General features: G+C 38.0%; 1 protein-coding gene across 7 annotated transcripts in view; it reads left to right on the top strand.

The window, feature by feature from the left end:
* U2SURP (U2 snRNP associated SURP domain containing) overlaps positions 1-18,644 on the top strand; it is a 42,650-nt gene extending 24,006 nt beyond the window's left edge. For all 7 annotated transcript variants that reach the window (XM_051782036.1, XM_051782033.1, XM_051782039.1 and 4 more), the window contains 11 exons: positions 172-251; positions 1,270-1,357; positions 2,923-3,045; positions 3,913-4,069; positions 4,394-4,489; positions 5,032-5,098; positions 6,049-6,211; positions 13,799-13,909; positions 15,887-16,005; positions 16,771-16,947; positions 18,130-18,644. In XM_051782036.1, the coding sequence (XP_051637996.1) occupies positions 172-251; positions 1,270-1,357; positions 2,923-3,045; positions 3,913-4,069; positions 4,394-4,489; positions 5,032-5,098; positions 6,049-6,211; positions 13,799-13,909; positions 15,887-16,005; positions 16,771-16,947; positions 18,130-18,268 (1,320 nt within the window). In that variant the 3' untranslated portion in view covers positions 18,269-18,644. The remainder of the gene's footprint in view (positions 1-171; positions 252-1,269; positions 1,358-2,922; positions 3,046-3,912; positions 4,070-4,393; positions 4,490-5,031; positions 5,099-6,048; positions 6,212-13,798; positions 13,910-15,886; positions 16,006-16,770; positions 16,948-18,129) is intronic.
* The last annotated feature ends 728 nt before the right edge of the window (positions 18,645-19,372 follow it).

The raw sequence follows: 19,372 nt of genomic DNA, 5'->3' as shown, positions 1-19,372 counted from the left end.
ACAGGGGGCTAATTTCCTCTTAGCATGTGTATTAATAATATAGCTGTGCTACACTTAGTTCTAATTAGGTACTTCTAGACAGTTAAAGGCTGTCTCGTATCCTTTCTGGAAACATGCACATGTTCTCAGGATAATTTAAACTGGAGTTAATTTGAAGGTTCTTTATTGCAGATTGCAAGATTGTATCTGGTGTCAGATGTGTTATACAACTCTTCAGCTAAAGTTGCCAATGCTTCCTACTATAGAAAATTGTAAGTATAATATTTTAGGCGATTGGCAGTTAAAAAAACATTCTTATATTCATCTCTGTATGTACATCTCTGGATAAACGTGGTTGTAGAGAAATTCACACTTTTCTATGATACTGCTATTACAGACTGATATTATTTATATCTGTTTGCATGAAAATGTATAAGATGTAGCATGTTGGTAATGCCCTATGTAAGGGAGCACTTGCATGGAACTCCATAAAGGTGAGAATAATGCATGTGCCTCTTTACAGAAAGAGCCTGTAGCTAATATTCAAGATGTGGTATAGCAAAGAATTCATGCAAAGAAGTAAAATTTTGAAACAGATTTATTTTTATTAAAGTGTAGGGGTTTCAACTCCCCATGAACTTTGCAGAAGGTATGAGGGGATTATGTACTTAATTTCTAAGGTGCTGAGCAGAATTTAGGAAATATGTCCTAAATTGTCTTACTAGATGTTTGTGTCTACTCCTGGAGTCTCTCAGATGCTATGGCAGCATGATGGGAAATATTCAGCATGTTCTGGAACTCCAGAGGTTGCAGTTGATGTTTCCTGTTGCAGTGTGTCTGTGCTGTGCCGGTTTATTTTTTGCACATTGAGAGAAGCTCAAGGGAAGTTAGGCAGCTGTTGCTCACTGTGCTTTCACTGAGAACCTCACTGAGTAAACTAGAATAGAAACATAACTAAGATTTAAAAAAAAATAAAATACAAATTGCATTTTGAGACAATTCTTTCATTGTATTTAAGGTTGTAAAACTCCTTTTATTGTCCTCCAGTCTTTCCAGGGTGTATAAAGAGACTGCAGCAGATGTGAAGATCTCCCTTCACAGTTCTGTTGTTGTCCAAGGTGATTTGATATATAGTAATCATATTTGCTTTATAGTTCAGTTCATGGCTACAGTAGGGATCAGAACCTTGTGCTTTTGAGTCCTGTGTCCCAGGTATTTTCATGAATTATGTATGTCCAGAAAACATATATTACAAAGTTTAACTAAAGAAATGTATATGTTTAATTCTAGTTTTGAAACAAAATTATGTCAGATATTCTCTGATCTCAATGCTACTTACCGTACAATACAAGGCCATTTACAGTCTGAAAATTTCAAGGTATGTATTTCATTGTTATTTACATGACATAGAAGTCATATAAATAGATGTTCCTGCACAAGCGATTGCATACTATGATAAGTGGCTTAGACATCGAGGTTCCTGATCAGGCTTTGAAAAAAAAGAGTTTTCTCTTTTGCAAAGATAGCCTTGAAATTAAGGAAGAAAATTAACATCTTCCACCTGAAGTGTACAGGTAGATGTACAGTTGTGCAGTTGAGAGGATATCTATCTAATACTTAAATTACAGACAGGGCCTTCTAGCTTTCTTATTATTTTTGGACCACCTCTATTTCAATTTCAAAAATAAACTTGGGTGCTCAGTGTGGAAAGAAACTCCTGGACAGAACAGCATAAAGTTACTTTTAAACGTTTTTGTGATAGGCTTTATTTTTAGATTTCTGATAACCAGTCTGACCATGGGTGGTTGAGAATGATTTTTGAGATAAAGTGCTCTGCTTCTCACGGTTCTCATGCTTGGCCTACCTTTCATTCTCCTGTTTCCAAGATGCCTCTGCACTTCTTTATTCTTCTTTGTTTTTCAATCAGAAGCTTTAAATACAAAGCTGACAGAGTAGTTAGTTTTTTCTGTATTAAGGTCTTTATCCTGGTTGTCCTGCTTTCTTTGCTCTCAGTTGCTCTAGATTGAGAATCAATTTCTTAACTGCTATTTTAAAACTATTTGCTAAATTATAAGAGAGGCAGTAGATAACTTTTTTATATCTACATCTTCAGTTACATTTAGTGTTCCAAACTTGAACTGAAACCTGTCATTTCAAATATGCTTCAATTCTACAATAGAATGATTTGGGTTGGAAGGGACCTTAAAGATCTCATTCCAACGCCCCGCCATGGGCAGGGACACCTTTCACTGGAGCAGGTTGCTCAGAACCCCAACCAACCTGACCTTGAACACTTTCAGGGATGGGACAGCCACAGCTTCTCTAGATAGCCTGTTCCAGTGCCTCACCACCTTCACCTGAAAAATTTCTTGCTAATATCTGATCTACACCTTTCAGTTTAAAGCCATTACCCCTTGTCCTGTCACCATATGCCCTCATAAGAAGTCCCTTTCCAGCTTTCTTGTAGGCCCTTTAGGTGCTGAAGGGGCAGTAAGGTCTCCCCAGAACATTCTCTTCTCCAACATTCAGTAATATGTATAAGCCAATGTTAATTTTAGTTATTTTATTTTATGAAGAGAAAGATTTCTCTTTTATTTTTAAAGAGAAAGTTTTCTCTTACTTTTAGTAGAGGCACCTACTTTGAACATTGGGGCAGAATGAAACTTACTGTCAGGAGAGAACTGTGAACAGCTGAAATGGATAATATAACAGGAATTTAAAGGGAAAATGAAATCCAAGTGAGATTTTATAAAAAGTAGTTCCTGTATATGTATTTTTGTAAAATTACTAGTCTTGCCCAGCATGGTATCACTGTAATATACTTTAGTGTGGAACTATTTAGGAGCAGCTCTGCAATAGTAGGTCTCTGTGGTCTATTTCCCGTCACTTAAAATTTCTCAATACAAATTTATTAGCTTTTTTTTTTTTTCCCCTTGCTTCTAGCAACGGGTAATGACATGCTTCCGAGCATGGGAGGACTGGGCAATCTATCCAGAGCCATTTCTGATCAAACTACAGAATATTTTCTTGGGGCTTGTAAACATCATGGAAGATAAAGAAACAGAGGTGAGTGAGCTCAGTGGTGATGCTTGGGGGTGGCAGGGAAAAGATGTGTAAATATAAAGCAGGGCTGGCAAGGGTTATTTTACTGTCTCTTTTAGGGTGAGTAAACCTTTCCTTCCTCCAAGTCCTTGCTCTTAAATACAGGTGTATTCAAATGGAAATGTTGTTTAATCTGTTTATGAATTTCTTGCTTGTAGGTTAAGTGCTGTGGTGTAGCTGTATTGTGAAACCATTTCAGAGCAAAGACTAGTGCAGAATGACAGGTATTTCCTTTGTATTGGAAATACTCTGTAATATCTGAATTTTGAGTGGCATTTCAGGCATTGTAACTGTGTGGAAACATGCCTTTCAGAACAGCAGGAGGGACACCCCCAGTATAACTGGAAGGGTAACTTATTTCCCTTAGCAGAGGAACAGGGTTAACGTGTGTATATGAAGGGCGGTGCCTGGGCCTAATAAGTTGGAATATGTAGCTGTGTTCATAATTTGTGTGTATTCCTGCTAAAGAGTTGATTTCTGTCAGTTTTTTATTTTACTGAATCCTTCATATCTAGTAAGTATAATTTGTCTAATTGGCTCATTCTGAGCTAAACCCCCATTTAACATCTTTTCTTTTGAATATAGGTATTGCAAAGCTTCCAGTACATTGTGGACAAATTCCAAGTTCCTGCCTATAATTTTTGAAAGAGGATATTGTTGTATTATTTCCTCTACAATAAACTTGTTAGCAAAAATTGTTAAAGTTGAGGTTTTTGAGGTTTTGGTATTTTTAAAAGTACTTTTTTAAAAAGGAATGATTTGATAATTGGAGAACTAAAGAAAAGCAATGTAGATTTGCACTTGAAAGAATTAATTATTGTTTACTTTCAGGAAGTACCGGATGACCTTGATGGTGCTCCCATTGAGGAAGAGCTTGATGGTGCTCCACTAGAAGATGTGGATGGAATTCCTATTGATGCTGCTCCTATTGATGATCTGGATGGAGTCCCAATTAAATCGCTGGATGATGATCTTGATGGAGTTCCTTGTATGAAATGTTTCAACTTTACTTTCAATTTGAATCTTCAGTCTTTGATCTTTTTTTCCTGAGTATTTTTTACAAATACAACCAAGAATTGATGTGGCATGTAGCTTTGTGAGATGTTGAGCTGATTAACTTCAGTTTGCCCTCCTGCTTTAAGTTCATAATTGCTTCAGAATACACATCAGGTTCCAAACCCTGGTTTCTTTTCTTTGCAACTAGTAAGATGGTATCTGTTTCAGTATTTCATTCTGATTGTTACCTTAGTGTTTTTTGGTTTCAGCTTTCGATGAGCTTTGGAAATTATTTTTCTGTGTCTTTCTCCAACAGTGGATACAACTGAAGACTCAAAAAAGAATGAGCCTATATTTAAAGTTGCCCCTTCAAAGTGGGAAGCAGTGGATGAATCAGAACTGGAAGCTCAAGGTTAGTTTTGATTACTTTTCTAAGTAAACTGAAAGCATAATGTCACCTATGTAATGATTATTTTCAGCTTTTCTGTGCTAACACAGTAAAATTTTTAGCTGTAACTTGTTCACAGAAGCTTTAACCAAAAAAGGGAGATACTGTTTTCTGTTTTGGTTGTTCTACTTCAATAACCTACCAACCTTTAAAAATAATTTCCAGTTCATTAAGAATAAATATTGAAAGCAAAAAAAAATCTGGGTATGTGGTTGGCAGTCTTTTCACATCTTGATTTGGAAGATAATATTTTACAAGCTGACAAATACTTGTCTACTTTTAAAGGATTTATCAAAACATGATATGTATTGTAAGTGAATAGCTCTGTGAATAGTAAATATTCTACTGCTGGGCTTGTTTGAGTATTTCTGTGAAATAGAAAGTCTGTATTAAGTGCATTAAGTGAATTTTACCACATTGTAGTTCTTATTATGTCTACAAATACTAATTTTCTGATTAATTGGTTGGGTTTTTTGTTGTTAAAATTATCTTACTGTCTCTTCTAGCTGTTACTACTTCGAAGTGGGAGCTTTTTGACCAACATGAAGAATCTGAGGAGGAGGAAATTCAAAAGTAAATACTTCTTCATTCTGATGAAAACATACTCATTTTATGAATTGAGTGTCTTTGGAACTCTCTGTAAGATAGATATGCATTGCAAGAGCAGAACAAACATGAAATCTTGAAAGTAGGAAAATAAGAAGATGGAGAAAGATCAGGATTTTAGTGCAGTGTGCTTTCAGCCCCCATTTTTTTCTAACATGATAATTTACACCTTTTGGTAGAGTTGTTAACTATAATCTTTAAATTGATGCTGATTTGATAATTTAATATCAAATGGCAAGAGCTAAGGCAGTAGTGTGGAAATCTTGTTATTAGGTGTATAGGAATGTATCTAAACGTCTGCTTTTTGCTTTTGAGACAAACGCAGTGAATAATATTCTGAGGTATATGTATGTTGGATGCTGGTAGGATCCTGCCAGCAGAAGCTGGGTTTGAGTAGTCTTACTTTGCTCTTCAGGCAACTGAGAGCATCTGTTAGTGCTGTAAAAACTTGCCTGCATTGTGTGTAGTCCTGCAGCACTCTAGTGGCCAGGCTGGGAATATCATTTTGGGTATCTGCCGTGTCCCAGGTTTATCTCCCAAAAGCAAAAGTGTTGCAGTTTTTTTTCTTTTATTAAACTTACTATACCTGAAGAGCACAATTACAGCACTTTAAGAGATTTTGTGGAGGCAGTGGGTTTGTTTTGTAGCTGAGGTAGGTATGTATTTGATGACCATGAATTTCCTGAATTTTTCTGCATGCCGAGAGCAGTGTACATTATAAAAACTAACAATTTAATTAAAATACTAAATCTCGCAGATGGAGACTGATTTGTAGCTGCAGACTTTTTACATAACTTAATCTTACTTAAGAGATTTCAAAACTAGTAACTAATCATAGAAACTACGTAGGAGAAATAGTAAATTTTATATATACTTAGTTATCTGTTACATCTCAATTCTGTATGTTTCCTATAAAGTCAAGAAGAAGAAAGTGAAGATGAGGAAGACACTCAGAGTTCTAAGTCAGAAGAGCAACACATGTATTCCAATCCTATTAAAGAAGAAATGCCTGAATCCAAGTCATCGGTCAAATACTCGGAAATGAGTGAAGAGAAGCGTGCCAAACTCCGAGAGATAGAGGTGAGCAGGTGCTGTTCTGTGCCACCCTTCTGGACCTTTCCAATCCTTACCCCACCCTGAGTTCTCTACATATGATAGGGGGTTATTTTAATTGAAATAATCATAGTCTGTTCTATAGTGGTTCTTTTTTTCAGTCCAGCCTTGCCTGGTTTTGACTTTCAGAATAACATGGGGAAAAAAATTGAAAAATCGAGTCAGGGGATATTGCATGTTGAGAATTACTGTTCCTTTTCAGTGTCCTGTTTCAGTACCACTGGTAGCCTTAGATTGCTTGGTCCCTCTACACTTTCCTCCTCTTGGCAAATGGGAGTGACTTTTGGATGTGGCCTTAGTCCTATACCTTTCTCATTCTTTCTGTTTCTTACCTCCAGGTGTCTGTATTTTATTGCATTTAAAAGTGTTTCTTTTCACTGTGTCAGCCATCAAACAAAGAAGTAGATACAACTAACCCAGGCAGTCCTGGAAATGTGGTACTCCAATTGAAGGCCTGTATGCTGTTTGTAGGGCTCACTGGCTCTTCTCTCTTTCTCCAAGCATAGGTGTCAGTGTAGCACAGGTTGTTATGGCTTCGTGCTGGTTTCTGAGCTCGTGTTTTACTGAGAATGGAACTAGAACTGGAATTTAGCACAACCCTTGTCTAGCAGTGAAGCCCTTCTGACCCACACAAAAAACAAAACTAGTTTAAAACTGTATGTGGCTTTCCAGCTTGTACTCTCTATTCAGTGTAGCCTGGGTTTTAATACTGAAATTCTTGTACCTTCTGCTCAGTGCATTTAAATGATATTAAGAAGCTGCTGAACTACTGATTGCAATTGTAGCATCTCCAAGTGGCAGGTTACAACTTGGGTAATGTTTTGAAGGTGGAATTGTGGCTGCCTACCTGTTTATGCTATAACGTGCTAGTTAGTTGAAATCAGACATTAGGAAAGCCTTGTAATATTATATTAAGATGCTCAGGCAGTAATATTTTAAAATACCACAACTACTGTTTCTCTCAAATATGTCTCTGTTTAATAATTCAGATTTTGGAATTAATAGACTATAACTAAGCACTTAGAAATCTCTTGCTTTGCATAGCAGTTTGAAAGTTTGTGATCTGTAGCCATACTAAGTTAGTAAAGTCTGCATTTGAGAAAAACTGAATGGGATTTATGTCTGACCTGACTCATGGTGGCAGTATTTTTGTAGAAAATACGTGTTAGACTAATGAAAGTACAAGTGAAACTGATTTTCACGTTGCTGTAATATTGATCGTAGCAGTTATGGAAAGGGCTCCTCTCAGATTGTGTATCTGTTTTAGAGATGTTATCCTGGCACTTGTGGAGGCAGTTTAGGAAGTGATTTACTTTAACCATTGGCAGTTTTACACTGCTTGAGTGATTTAAGTTCTTTCCTCAATGTATCCTCTCAGGAACAGTTTTAGGTGGCAAATATTTGAGGTTTTCAAGCACAGGTTTGCATTTAATTTTTTTTGGTAAGTAAATTACCATCTTGGTGTCAGACTTTCAGAATTGCCAGGAAAGTAGAGTAGAGCAATTCTTTTTCATTTTCAGAACATTTCAGACACTATGTAGGAGTACTTAAAATTTCTCCTCAAGTTTGTCATTGGCAGGAAAGTACTCCTTGTACTACTTTAAAGCATTCACACTCAAAGTTTCTTCTTAGTATGTACCCAATCCCTGCCAAAACCCACTTCCATTATTAAATTTGAGGGAAGGAACTGAGGAAAAAACAGCCAATTACCAGCTTTAACAGTTATGCCATCTAATAAAAACTGTAAAAAATGTGTACAATATTTGGCAAAAAAATTGGCAGTCTGATTCTCTAACAGTCCTACACAGTGACTACCAGGGAAGCTGAAACAGATTTTTTTCATGCAGTTTTTGGAAATTCATGGATACAAACAAGAATTCTTTCTCTTGGCACAGTCAGTAAATTAAGCTTGTCAGCCGGGAGGGGAAAGTGCAGTAAGAAACAAACTTTGGCCGCAGCAATCAGAGGAGGCAAGTTAGTAACCTTTTGTTTGCCTTCCCTGCTACCCCTCTTAATCCTTCTGAAGTTAGAATTCTTTCCAGAACTTAGCAAGAGCAGAGGCTTTCCTATAACACCAAAGAACAGTGATTTCTCACCTGTTTTAAGTGTGTAAAGATTGGCACTTTACAGCATTAACAACTCAAATTTCAAAATGGTCTTTACAGTGCTGTATAGGTGTGTGTCTTTCTTCCCCCATCCTGTGACATATAAAAGAAAGGTGTATTCCTCTTTGTAAAGAGACCTCAGTGCTGTGAAGTGGTAGAAAAATGGGAATTTTGTTGTTTAAATTGGTCATTTTGTTTCCTCAGAGTGGTCAGAAACTCAGACAAAATAAAGCAGCATTGTCCTCCTTGGACCTTTCTCTGAGGTACTTTACTTCTGTCTCCGCCTTGCTGCACAGGATTTTATAACCCTACTCCAAACAGAAAGCACAGCACAGGGTTCACCTGCAGCAGGAGGCAGGCTCTTCACAAATCCAGACATACCCATGCTTCCAGAAGGGTCAGACAGGGTTTTAGTCCTCTTTAGTAGCTGCCTTTACTCACCTTTGTGTTGGCCACCTGAGACCTCAAAGTAGCATTTGACTGAGGTAGAAAACTAATGGTCTTGAGTCATCCTGTTCATCCTTTGTGCTGGGAACCACTGAGCTCCGGGAGCTGCAGGGAGGATCCTGTTACACCATCCTGTGTCTGTGCTCTGTCAGTGCCCCCTGCCCAGTGCACAAACTGAGATGTTCCACACCAAACACCCCCTGCCCCAAATGTGTCATGGTATTTGAGGTCCAATTTATTTTTCTACCAAGAGCCAAAGAGCCAAAGTGGATGTCACAAGGGAAAGGTGGCTGCCTTTGTCAAGAAACTGAAGCTCCATCCAGTTTCCATTATTTCTTTCTCTGGATTATGGTGCTTAGTGTGAAGAATACTCGACTTCTGTGTATTTGTTTATCAGATCATAGGAGCTATGTGAGGCTTGTAATCATCACTAGAACAATATAACCCTTTGGTCTGTGGAGGCTTCTGTACCTGGTTCATTTGAGGCTACTGCAAAATGATGAAAAGATACCCTATTAAATATCTTACTGATTTAATAATAACAGATGAGACAAATTGGCTCTTGCTTAACTGATAGTTTTGCTATTTATAGCAGTTGTTCTTAGAAGATGATGACTATTCAGAAGATTTTGATCTATTTTAAATCTTTCAATGTATTTCTATTTTACACAAAGCCAAAAGCAAGGAATTGCTTGGCTCCAAGACACTTGGCAACCTGTGAGTGTGACTGAGCATGCCAGAGGGCTGTTATGGCAGAGGAGGTATTTCACATGTGTACATCAGTATATCTGTCATCTGTTGTTGATAATACTGTAGCTGCAGAAATTCCACTGTTCGTAGACTTGCTGGAAAAATCAAGCTTTCAAAGAAATATTTTTCTCTGCTCCTGCAAAGTCTAGGACTTGTGACAGCCATTGCTGGGGCAAGGCCGTTCTAAGGAAAATCAAACCACTTTGGTCTGCTTGGATGTCTGTCCTGTCTGTAAATAGTCTACATTTGAGTGCAACTTCTTATCAAGTAGAAATTCCTGTCTTTCATAAAGTATCTGATGATTAACTTCCTAGTTCATGCTAATATGCAGTATGCAGCTAATTGACCTTGAACTAGTTATTTTGAACCTGGCCCCGTCAGGTCTGAGGCTGTGTAACTGTGGAGTGACCTCTTGTGGAAAAGACCCTGTGTATGGGCTCAGACAGTATCAGCAGCAGATTAGAAAACCAAGAACAGTTTTTGAAAGCATATTAGTTTTAAGTAAGGAAACATCACACCTGTTGCTGTGAAAATACACAAAGCAGAGCTTCAGTTTGCAGCAGTCTGTGGTTTCCCTGGGCCGTGGCAGCAAGGTGTCACCCTTTCCTTTAGCTTGCTTGCTTCCTGGGTGGGCTGTAATCAAGGCCTCACCTTCCAGGAATGCCTGAACCTTTTAAACTTTCCTCAAATGAGTTTGAGGAGAGAGGGGAGAAGTTTCAAGATGAGAACCAGTAGAGAAGAGTCATGTTGTGGAGCTGTTTATCTGGAGCTTATGAGGGACCTCCTCCCGTTAGTAGGAAATGTGATCCCTGCATGGGAGTATTTGGTAGCAGTTGCTCACAGGAACTTCATGGATATATGACACTTCTTCATTGCAGTCTCTGAAGACTATAAAGTGCTGTGGGAGGCTACTCTGTCTAAGGAATTAGTACTGAAAAGTTTTGGCACAGAGTTTTGAAAAATTTTCCCCTTCCATTTTATCCTGCTGAGTTTGGAGAGAGTCCAGATAAAAGTCAATATATTTATTCCTAAGGATGAACAGGCTTAACAGTTCTTGTCTGTTGGAGAAGAATAGTTAAAGAATAGCCAGTGCAATGAGAATATATTAGTTCTTTCTAAATGCAGGTTTACAAAGTAGAATGCTTACAAAATTCATTGATTAGATGAATTGGGAGATGTAAGCCTAAGTATTAAGGATCTCGTTCTCCTGAGGGGTTATCTGGAACTGTGTGATAGGAATAAGAGCATCATGTCCTCTGCAGGAAAAGATTATAAGATGGTTGTTCACTCTGGTCAATGAATAGTGAAATAGTGAAAGGAGGTAACCAAGTGTCTAAGTTCGTATAGTAATTCTGGGTGCAATTCTTTAGAGAATTCTGTGGATTTTGGGACCTAAGTAATTCCTTTGAAAACATAGTTACAGTGGTGATGTGTTAAGAGAAAATAACAAAAGGCTCTATACATGTAGGATGAGCTGATCTATTTAACTGCTCACCTCTGCTGGGTGAGGGAACATCCTGATCCTGTGAACTCTGGCACTTGCTCATTCTTCCCCTGACCCAATACATCTCACTACTGGAGGGAAGATTGAAGCCAGGGGTAAGGGTGGGCTTCTGCTGGGACAGAAGCACTCAGCCAAACACTGCAGCTGCTGCAAGGGCAGGGTGGAAGGGAAACCCTGAGCTTGGAGTGCAGTAATAGAGAAGGAAGGTGAAAGAACCTGACCTTTCTTTAGTGAGCTGTTGATACCATCTCAGCATTTTGGAACACTCAGTCACCTTTTCCAGGGGATGTGCTTGAGCTGATTTCCTGTGCCCACAGCATCTTTCTGAAAGGAGTCAGTTTACAGTTTAAAGGGAGATAGAGCGAGTGTGTGGAGGAGAGATCCATTGATGGTGGGTCTGTAACAGACCACAGCTGTCTCAGGAAACCATATGATCTCACCACAGTTGGAGTCTGGGGAGGTGTTGAGTGAGTACTTACTGTAGTATAGGCTTTTCCTATGTTCTCTCTTCCTCTGTGCACCTGCCAACGACCACCTTCAGCCTGCCCCCTCCACCCACAGTGACTGGAGAAGTTACATGCAAATAGTTCCTTTTGCCATTCAGAATGTCATGCCAGCAGTGGGTTGTGTGCTGTGCATGGCAGCATTATTTTGGGTCCAGTTTAGCTTATTAAATCAAATAAAGCCTCTTGTTTGGACACCTCGTTTATTTTCATCTCAGGTTAGTTTTGGCTATAGGCTTAGGCTTCCTTGCTTTCAAAATATGGTTAAACAGTGTCACAGCTTTGTTGGCTAAATATGTAAAGGAATAAAATCTTATAAGGATGGGTTTTTTGTGGGCTTTTGCTGGTTTGGTTTTTTTGTTTGTTTTGTGTTTTAAATTATCTGGGTGATTTACTTGGGAAAACAAAGTTCAAGTGCTGTGGGCATGTTCATACCAGGACAGCCCAAGAGGCTTTCTGGATCAGCTGAGCCTCCTTTGTGCTCCTGTTCAGTACTGATGACCTTGGAGTGTACATGGTGGTAGGGAATGCAATCCTCACTTCTTACCAGAACAGGGGGTACATGGGCACACTGAGTAGGTGGTTCCAAAAGGTTTTCCTGCCTTTGAAATTTGTGAATTTGAAGGGGACAAGAAGAAAAAATGCCTTTATGGAAGGTGGTATGTGACAAATGGTGGTGTCAGTTTTCCGTTGGCTGCTGACAATTTATTTGGCTGAATTGTAAGGAAAAATGCTCAAGGGCAGGTAGAGCCTGCTCTGGGAGGGAGGGAAGGAAACAGAACAGTTGACAGAAATTTACTGTGGTATCAGATAACAGTGGTGGTGGGGTTTTGTCTTTAATTTTTTCCCCCAAAATGAGTGGCTCCATTATATTTGAGACTAAAATGAAAAAGGTGTTTCTGGCATAAGCTCTGTAGCTGAAGGGGAAGGGGATCTTGCTCAAAATAGTGTTATCCTTGCTTGGGTTTTATGCTTCTTAACATGTTTGTTCTTGTGATTAGTTTGTTTTTTGTGATACCTTTCCTTTCTGTCAGTAATTGGAATATATGGTATCCAGTCTGGCCTGCTATTTTTGAGAGGGAAGAAAAAACCTTTGGGGTTTGATGTTGTGCTTACTTCATATTAGGAAATAGAGAATAAGATCCTTTCAGATAATCAAAATGGACACAATTGCAAAGTCTTTTCCTTTGTGTGTTTTCAATGTGGAAAAATTAAATGTTTCTAAAGAGAAACCAATTCTGTGTGTTCACTAAAAATAAAACCTTGAGCACTGGAAAAATCTACTCATATATAACTCTGCAGGTCAGTATTGAAACAGAAAATGCAAGAGGGTCAGAGCATAAGCATTTGGAAGAGGGCTGACAAATACAACCTGACTTATCAAGTTTCTCCCCATCCACCCCCAAAAGAGACAACTTCTCCAAAAAAATTGAAGGATTGTTTGTACAAGGACATGTCACTAGGAATGAAGGATTGACAAGAGATGTGAGTGAAGTTTCATGATGTGAATCAACTTGGAGAAAGGTTTTAGTGCATCCAGACCAAAAAAAACCAAAAAACCAAAAAAACCCTGAAAACAACACAGGGAAAAATTCTGACATTTACTTAACTTTGTGACTCTGCTGGGATACTGCAGTAAATTTAGTGTTACATTTAGCAGCTCTTGTGAACTGAATTTTGTTGCTAAGCTTGACAGCACATGAAAGAGTACTATGTTAGTAAAAATCAGTTCTTTCAAATCAGCCACTCTGTGCAAATAGCCCTGAAGAGATGCGTTTGTTTTATGTCCTAATTATGTCAGTCATTTGATTTTAATATTTAGGGTTAAATGGAAAAAAAGACAATTTCTGAAGGGAACCTTGGAGTAGACAAGAGAAGTTGAAAGAATTCATTGACACCTGCAGGAAATGATTTCATTTTGAAAGCAAAAAACCAGATAATGACCAAAGAAATACAAGGGTGCAGTGTTCTAACTGCACAGGTGACAGAATGTAGTAGAATAACAGAAAAAAATCCCTCTATTTTTAGTTCTTTCCACGTCTGTGAACAACTGCAGGTGCCTGCGGATAAGTGTGGGGTTTTGTTACTTTGATCCAGTTCAAATAAATTTAGTATCTCTGTGCACAAGCTTGTCTAGAAAGAATGAAGAACACAGATTATAAATCATGGAAATTTCATTTTCAGCCACCTCCCTAACTGGATAATAATAAGCCCAATAACCTAATGGTCAGTATTATTTTCACAGCTTAAGGTGATGAAGTTTCAGGATGAGTTAGAGTCTGGGAAAAGACCCAAGAAACCAGGCCAGAGTTTTCAGGAACAGGTTGAACACTATAGAGACAAGCTGCTCCAGAGGGTAAGAACTGTTCTTTATGTTTGGTTCTGATTCTGTGATAGGCTTTTATTGAGTTTATCAAATGTAAGGTGGGATTAAGTATAATAACACATGGTTCTTGTTAAAATACTACTGTAATGTCAAACTGCATGTTTAAGTCCAAGTGCTTTCTGTAGAATACATGTAATCTCCCTTTTTTATCAAAATACTGTAGTATTTCACACTGTATAGTTGGGATCACAGAGTGTGTAGAAACCTTAGAGATCACTTCTAGATTTACTGCATGAAGCAAACTGAGATGTGGGAAAGGAAAGGGAGAGCTGTCCATTGAAGATGTTCATCAGACTTTCCATTTTACTTCTAATAATTGATCTGTTGTGCTAAAGGCTTCCCAAGGAAGAGAAAGAATAGCATTAAGTACAGCATGTGTGTTTCTGATTCTCCAGTGTCTAAGTTTCCTGGACAGTTCCAGCTCATACATTCATCCAGATGTGACTGGTTCTAATACTAGTCCTCTCTGGACTATGAAGTCACAGTGGCTTTAAAAATTATCATCATATATAAGACATCATGTGATCTCAAATCACTGAAACACAACAAAAGAACACAGAACCTCTTTGGACAGTGTGTTTAGTGAGGGAGGGTAAGGGCCAGTGGCTTTCACAGCCTGACAGATCAGAGATGACATAGATACCCCTGCAGTTTCTTGGAAGCTAAGTACAAATAAGCAGTTTCCGCCAGGTGTTTGTCGCTTGTTATTTTCATTATTTGGGGTTCAATATCTCACTGATTCACTAAAGCAATTTTCCATAGTACCTTGAAGAAGGAGACTTGTAAAAATTAGGCAAACTGATCCCTGAAGGAGATATATACCTTGGAGGTTGATATTAGCAGTTAAGACTTTAATTTTTATAAGTATTTTCCTTTTAAATGTAGTTGTATCTTAAAGCTTTCGACTTCCTCAGTATTTTCTGTAAAAAAATGATTTATACAGTAAGCACAGAATTTTTAGTGAGACAGTAGCTTAAACAAGCAGAAATTGTAATCCTGATAAATTTTTAGATGCCTTGTGTTGAAGTAGTTCAGCCAGCTAACAATATTTCAGATTTTTAATAATTACCTCTTTCACTTTCAATTATGAAGGTAATATATAGTTAAGAAATATTTAATGATAATCATAATAGTTCTTTAAAACAGTAATAACCCTGTTGTTAAGAGAATAACTTTCTTTTACTTTAATGCCCTAATAAAGTTAGTTTTTATAACAGTAATGTAATAGTGGTTCTTCTGTGTAAAGAAAATGTGAGAGTAGATGAGTGTAGCTGCTTTGGTATTTCCTGTACTTGTGTTATTTCCTCTCCCTCTACTGTTTTTTGTTTGTTTGTTGTTTTGGTTTTTTTTTCTTTTTTTTTTCCCCTCCCTCCTTTCTTTCACTTAGCTAAATCACCCCTTCTTTATCTTCTTAATGGAGTATGCAGGGAATATCTGTTTATTTTTTGCCATGGAAAGCATTTTTTTTAATGCTGATACTTAGAAACACATCTCTCGATATCTGTGTTCAGACTTGCTGATGGTTTAGGTTTATTTTTCTATAGTTAATTTTCTATTTGTGACAGATGAGGTGTACTCAGGATATGTATTTTCTTACAAAATGGACCTATTATACATAGAAATGGACTTATAGTTGTTTTTGACAGCTCTGACATTTCCCTGAAATTTGTAAAATTCAGGAATGTTCATTTCCAATTAGATACTCAGATTTTCTCACACAGGGTGACTTCTTTCACATTTTTGTTAGTGTTTGTGTTCAGTGAATGTTTGTGCTGTGTCCAAAGCAGGAGGAAAGGTTGGAAGAGCAGGGATGGTGTGACCATTAGTTCAGGTCATGTGCTGTGTTCCCTCAGTGCTCAGTGCTTTTGTGCTGTTTGTGATCAGCTTGGTTGCCTTTAATAATGAGTCACACCTCATCTGAAATCATGATTGCTTCTAATAATTTAGGAGAAAGAAAAAGAGATGGAAAGAGAACGGGACAGAGACAAAAAGGACAAGGAAAAGTCTGAGACCAGGTCCAAGGATAAGAAGGAAAAGGAGGAATGTACACCCACACGAAAAGAGAGGTATGGCTTTCCTTGGAATAAAATGGATGAGAGGAAAAACCTCATAGTGTCTTTGCAGTGGCACCCTTGACATTACATTGTATCATGTGTCTTATTTTAAAAGAAAACCACAAAAGCACCCAAGCAAAACAACAAACACCCAACAACAATAAACATGCCTTGGCTATTAAAACATGCTTCAAGATTGTAGAGGAATGGTCATTTTTATGCTGCCCCAAGTCAGGTACTGTACCCCTTTGAAAGGAGTCCCCTTTTGGAGGAAATGTAAAATGATGACCAGTTGAAAACAGGGTCTGTTAACTCTTGTAGCAGTGAATTGCCTGCAGTGCTTTATAAAGTCAGAAAACTGTCCTGAGGACAGACCACAAGTGAATTGTAGTGGCTTAAATGTTATTCATCTCATAGTGCAAATCCTTCTGAACAGCTGGTTTTGGGGTAGTTGATTGTACACTTTGATCATCTAATACTTGTATAGCCAAACTCTGCCAGGGTTTTAAGTGTAGATATGGTAAAAGGCTCTGCTTTTCATGAAGCTATGACAGAATGTTTTTACATTGTAAGGTGACTCACAGGCCCTCATTTTTTTTTCCCCACAAAATCTGTTGCACACGTTGGACTTGATGTTTTTTTTTTAATAATAAAACACCGCCCTTTATTTGCATAACTGTTATAACATTACGTTGGCAAAGGAAAAGCTGTAGAGAAAGGGATAAATTTTCTTAACCCCCGTTTTCCCCTGTGTGTGTGTGGACTCCCTGCCCGCAGGAAGAGGCGGCACAGCACGTCCCCCAGCCCGTCCCGCAGCAGCGGCAGCCGCAGAGCCAAATCCCCGTCCCCCAAGTCGGAGCGCTCGGAGCGCTCGGAACGGTCCCACAAAGAGAGCTCCCGGTCCCGGTCGTCACACAAAGACTCTCCCAGAGATGTCAGTAAAAAAGGCAAGAGGTAAGCTGGTATCTTCTCTGTTTTGGGAAGCACACAGGTGTGTGTTGGGTGGGGTTTGTGTGTGTGTGTTTTAGCAGAGCGCATTTGATACTCAAGTACTTGCTCTCATGATGGTTTTGTTTAACTGTTTAGTGATCATTTTGAGAATACTGCTTTAAACCACAGCACCTTGCTGCTTTCTCAGCTTTTTATTTTCAAAGGACAAGTCTTCTGTAGCCCTTCTAAAATTTCTGTACTACTACTATAAAACCACTTACATTACAGTGAGCATGCAGTCTTTTACACTGAGGAGCTTGCATGAAACTCTTCTCTCCCCTAGTTTGTTTTTTAAGGGAAAAAAGTCTAGATTAGATACTTCTTACGTGGTTTTGTTTCTGAACTAGGTATTTCCTAATCTCCAAACTGACACAAATATTTGTCTCTAGTTAATGTTAAACTTGAGGTGAAATTTTACTGATGTATCAATGCTGCTGTAACTTGAAACTTGAAGGTTCAGCTTCCACCTTGTTTTAGAGGTGTAGAATATCTTATTGATATAAAATTCCTCAGTCATGCTGAGGAAAATGCCTTTGCTATTGAGAAAATCATAGTACATATTGACAGTAATCAGATTCTTGTGCTTATGTAAGTAAGGAATTCAAATAGAAGTAGAAAAGCATTGGAGGTTTTTCATTAGAGTTAATACAATAGTCATTCAATTTTGATTATATTAGATCAGTGTGTTAGGTTTGGGTTAGATGACAGTAAGTTTATCCAGTGTCTATTCTTTTTCTATGGGGTAACATCACAAACTGAATGTGTTTGATGAGAATCAAAAGTACTTAACTTTCCACACAATTCAACATAATTTTTCATTTCTATATGGACATAGGCTGCCATTATTACAAGAACCAAGGTAGTTGAGGCATGTGTGGAAAGTTGTGAATTCCTGATGTGGGTTTAAAGGCACGAATTGGTGTTATTTTTCTTGTGGATTCTAAGCACTGTTAAGCTCAAAATACTCTAAAAACTTACAAGGCAAAGACTGCCTTTTTCTCAAAAACAAAATATCATTCTATTACTTTCCCTTACTAGGGAAAAATATTTTCTACCTTGTTTGGCTCAATAAGTGAATGCCAATAACTGCAGAAGAAGATGCTGTTCTCAATTAGTGTTTGACATAAAACCTTATTTTTTTTGCAGGTCACCATCTGGCTCCAGGACACCCAAAAGATCGAGAAGATCACGATCCAGATCCCCTAAAAAGTCAGGGAAAAAATCCAGGTCTCAGTCCCGTTCTCCTCACAGATCTCACAAGAAGTCAAAGAAAAGCAAACACTGACAATGTTAATATTTTTTATGATGCTGTCACTTACTGGAAATGCGGTTTTGTTTTTGTGCCTGAACAGTCTGTTAAAAAACAAAAAAGCATTCCTGATTATTTTTTTTTTGTGAATGCACGTGTATACTCATGAGTATCGGCATCTGTAGACCTGTCATTGTTTTATATTGTACAAATATCTTCATTGTGACTATTTCCCAAAAGAAACATTTTTGTGTTTAGAAGTTTCATCAGAAATGTGTGTAACTGATCTGCTGGCAGTAGTGATATTTTGTTTTAGAATGTTGTGACATAGCAGAAATAACTCCAATGTTCCCCTTTTTGTAGCTTTGACAATACGAATTAGATTTCAAATAAAATCTGAACAGAAAATGAAGATGTTGTTTTCTTGCCCCACTGGTGATACAGATCTCTAAGGGAATGCAGAGTTTGTTTGGAAGTACCGTGTATTTCAGACAGACTATGGTGCTTGGACCTTTGAGTGTAGTGCAGTTCCTGTTTTCACTAGTTTGACTATTCAGATAAAAGCACCTTCTGAATCCAGTGGATGGGTTTTCTCTCCTGCTGTGAGATTGTATTCTAAGAGCAGTTGAACAGTCTGGTACTTACTCTGATAAGCTTTACAAGTAAATCTTTGCTTCCTATTTCTCTGTTTTAATTGCAGGGAACATTTGTAACACCAGAGTAATGTTTTTGTTCATTTTTCACAAAGGGCCTCTGCAGAGACACCTCCCATGGCTGTGCAAGTACAGCACATACACCACGGCTCAGGAACAGGCCTAGTTCGTGGCACCCATGGGGAACACTGAAAGGACAGCAACCCTGAGGCTCTCTGACTTCCTAGGTATAGATACAATAATTGCAACCTACAGGACACTCTTGTTTGCTAAAACTGATTTTTACTCCAAAAGGACAGCTTTTACATTATTTTATTGAATTTAATTCCTCTGTTGTGGAAATTCTTCAAAGTAGGAAAAATTAATTTTTTATTACATATTTATTAATATTTTGAATCAAGAGGCTGTTTAACTTTTTTTCTTTTCATGAGAAAGGCTTTCCCTTCTCCAAACCTGCTGTGTGTGTTAGGCATTGATGTGGCTTTAA

The sequence above is a fragment of the Manacus candei genome, unplaced genomic scaffold (genome assembly GCF_025592945.1).
Source record: "Manacus candei isolate 608988 ecotype Guabito, Panama unplaced genomic scaffold, ASM2559294v1 h1tg000015l, whole genome shotgun sequence".
Classification (NCBI taxonomy): Eukaryota; Metazoa; Chordata; class Aves; order Passeriformes; family Pipridae; genus Manacus; species Manacus candei.
This window is presented reverse-complemented; position numbering and strand designations above follow the sequence as displayed.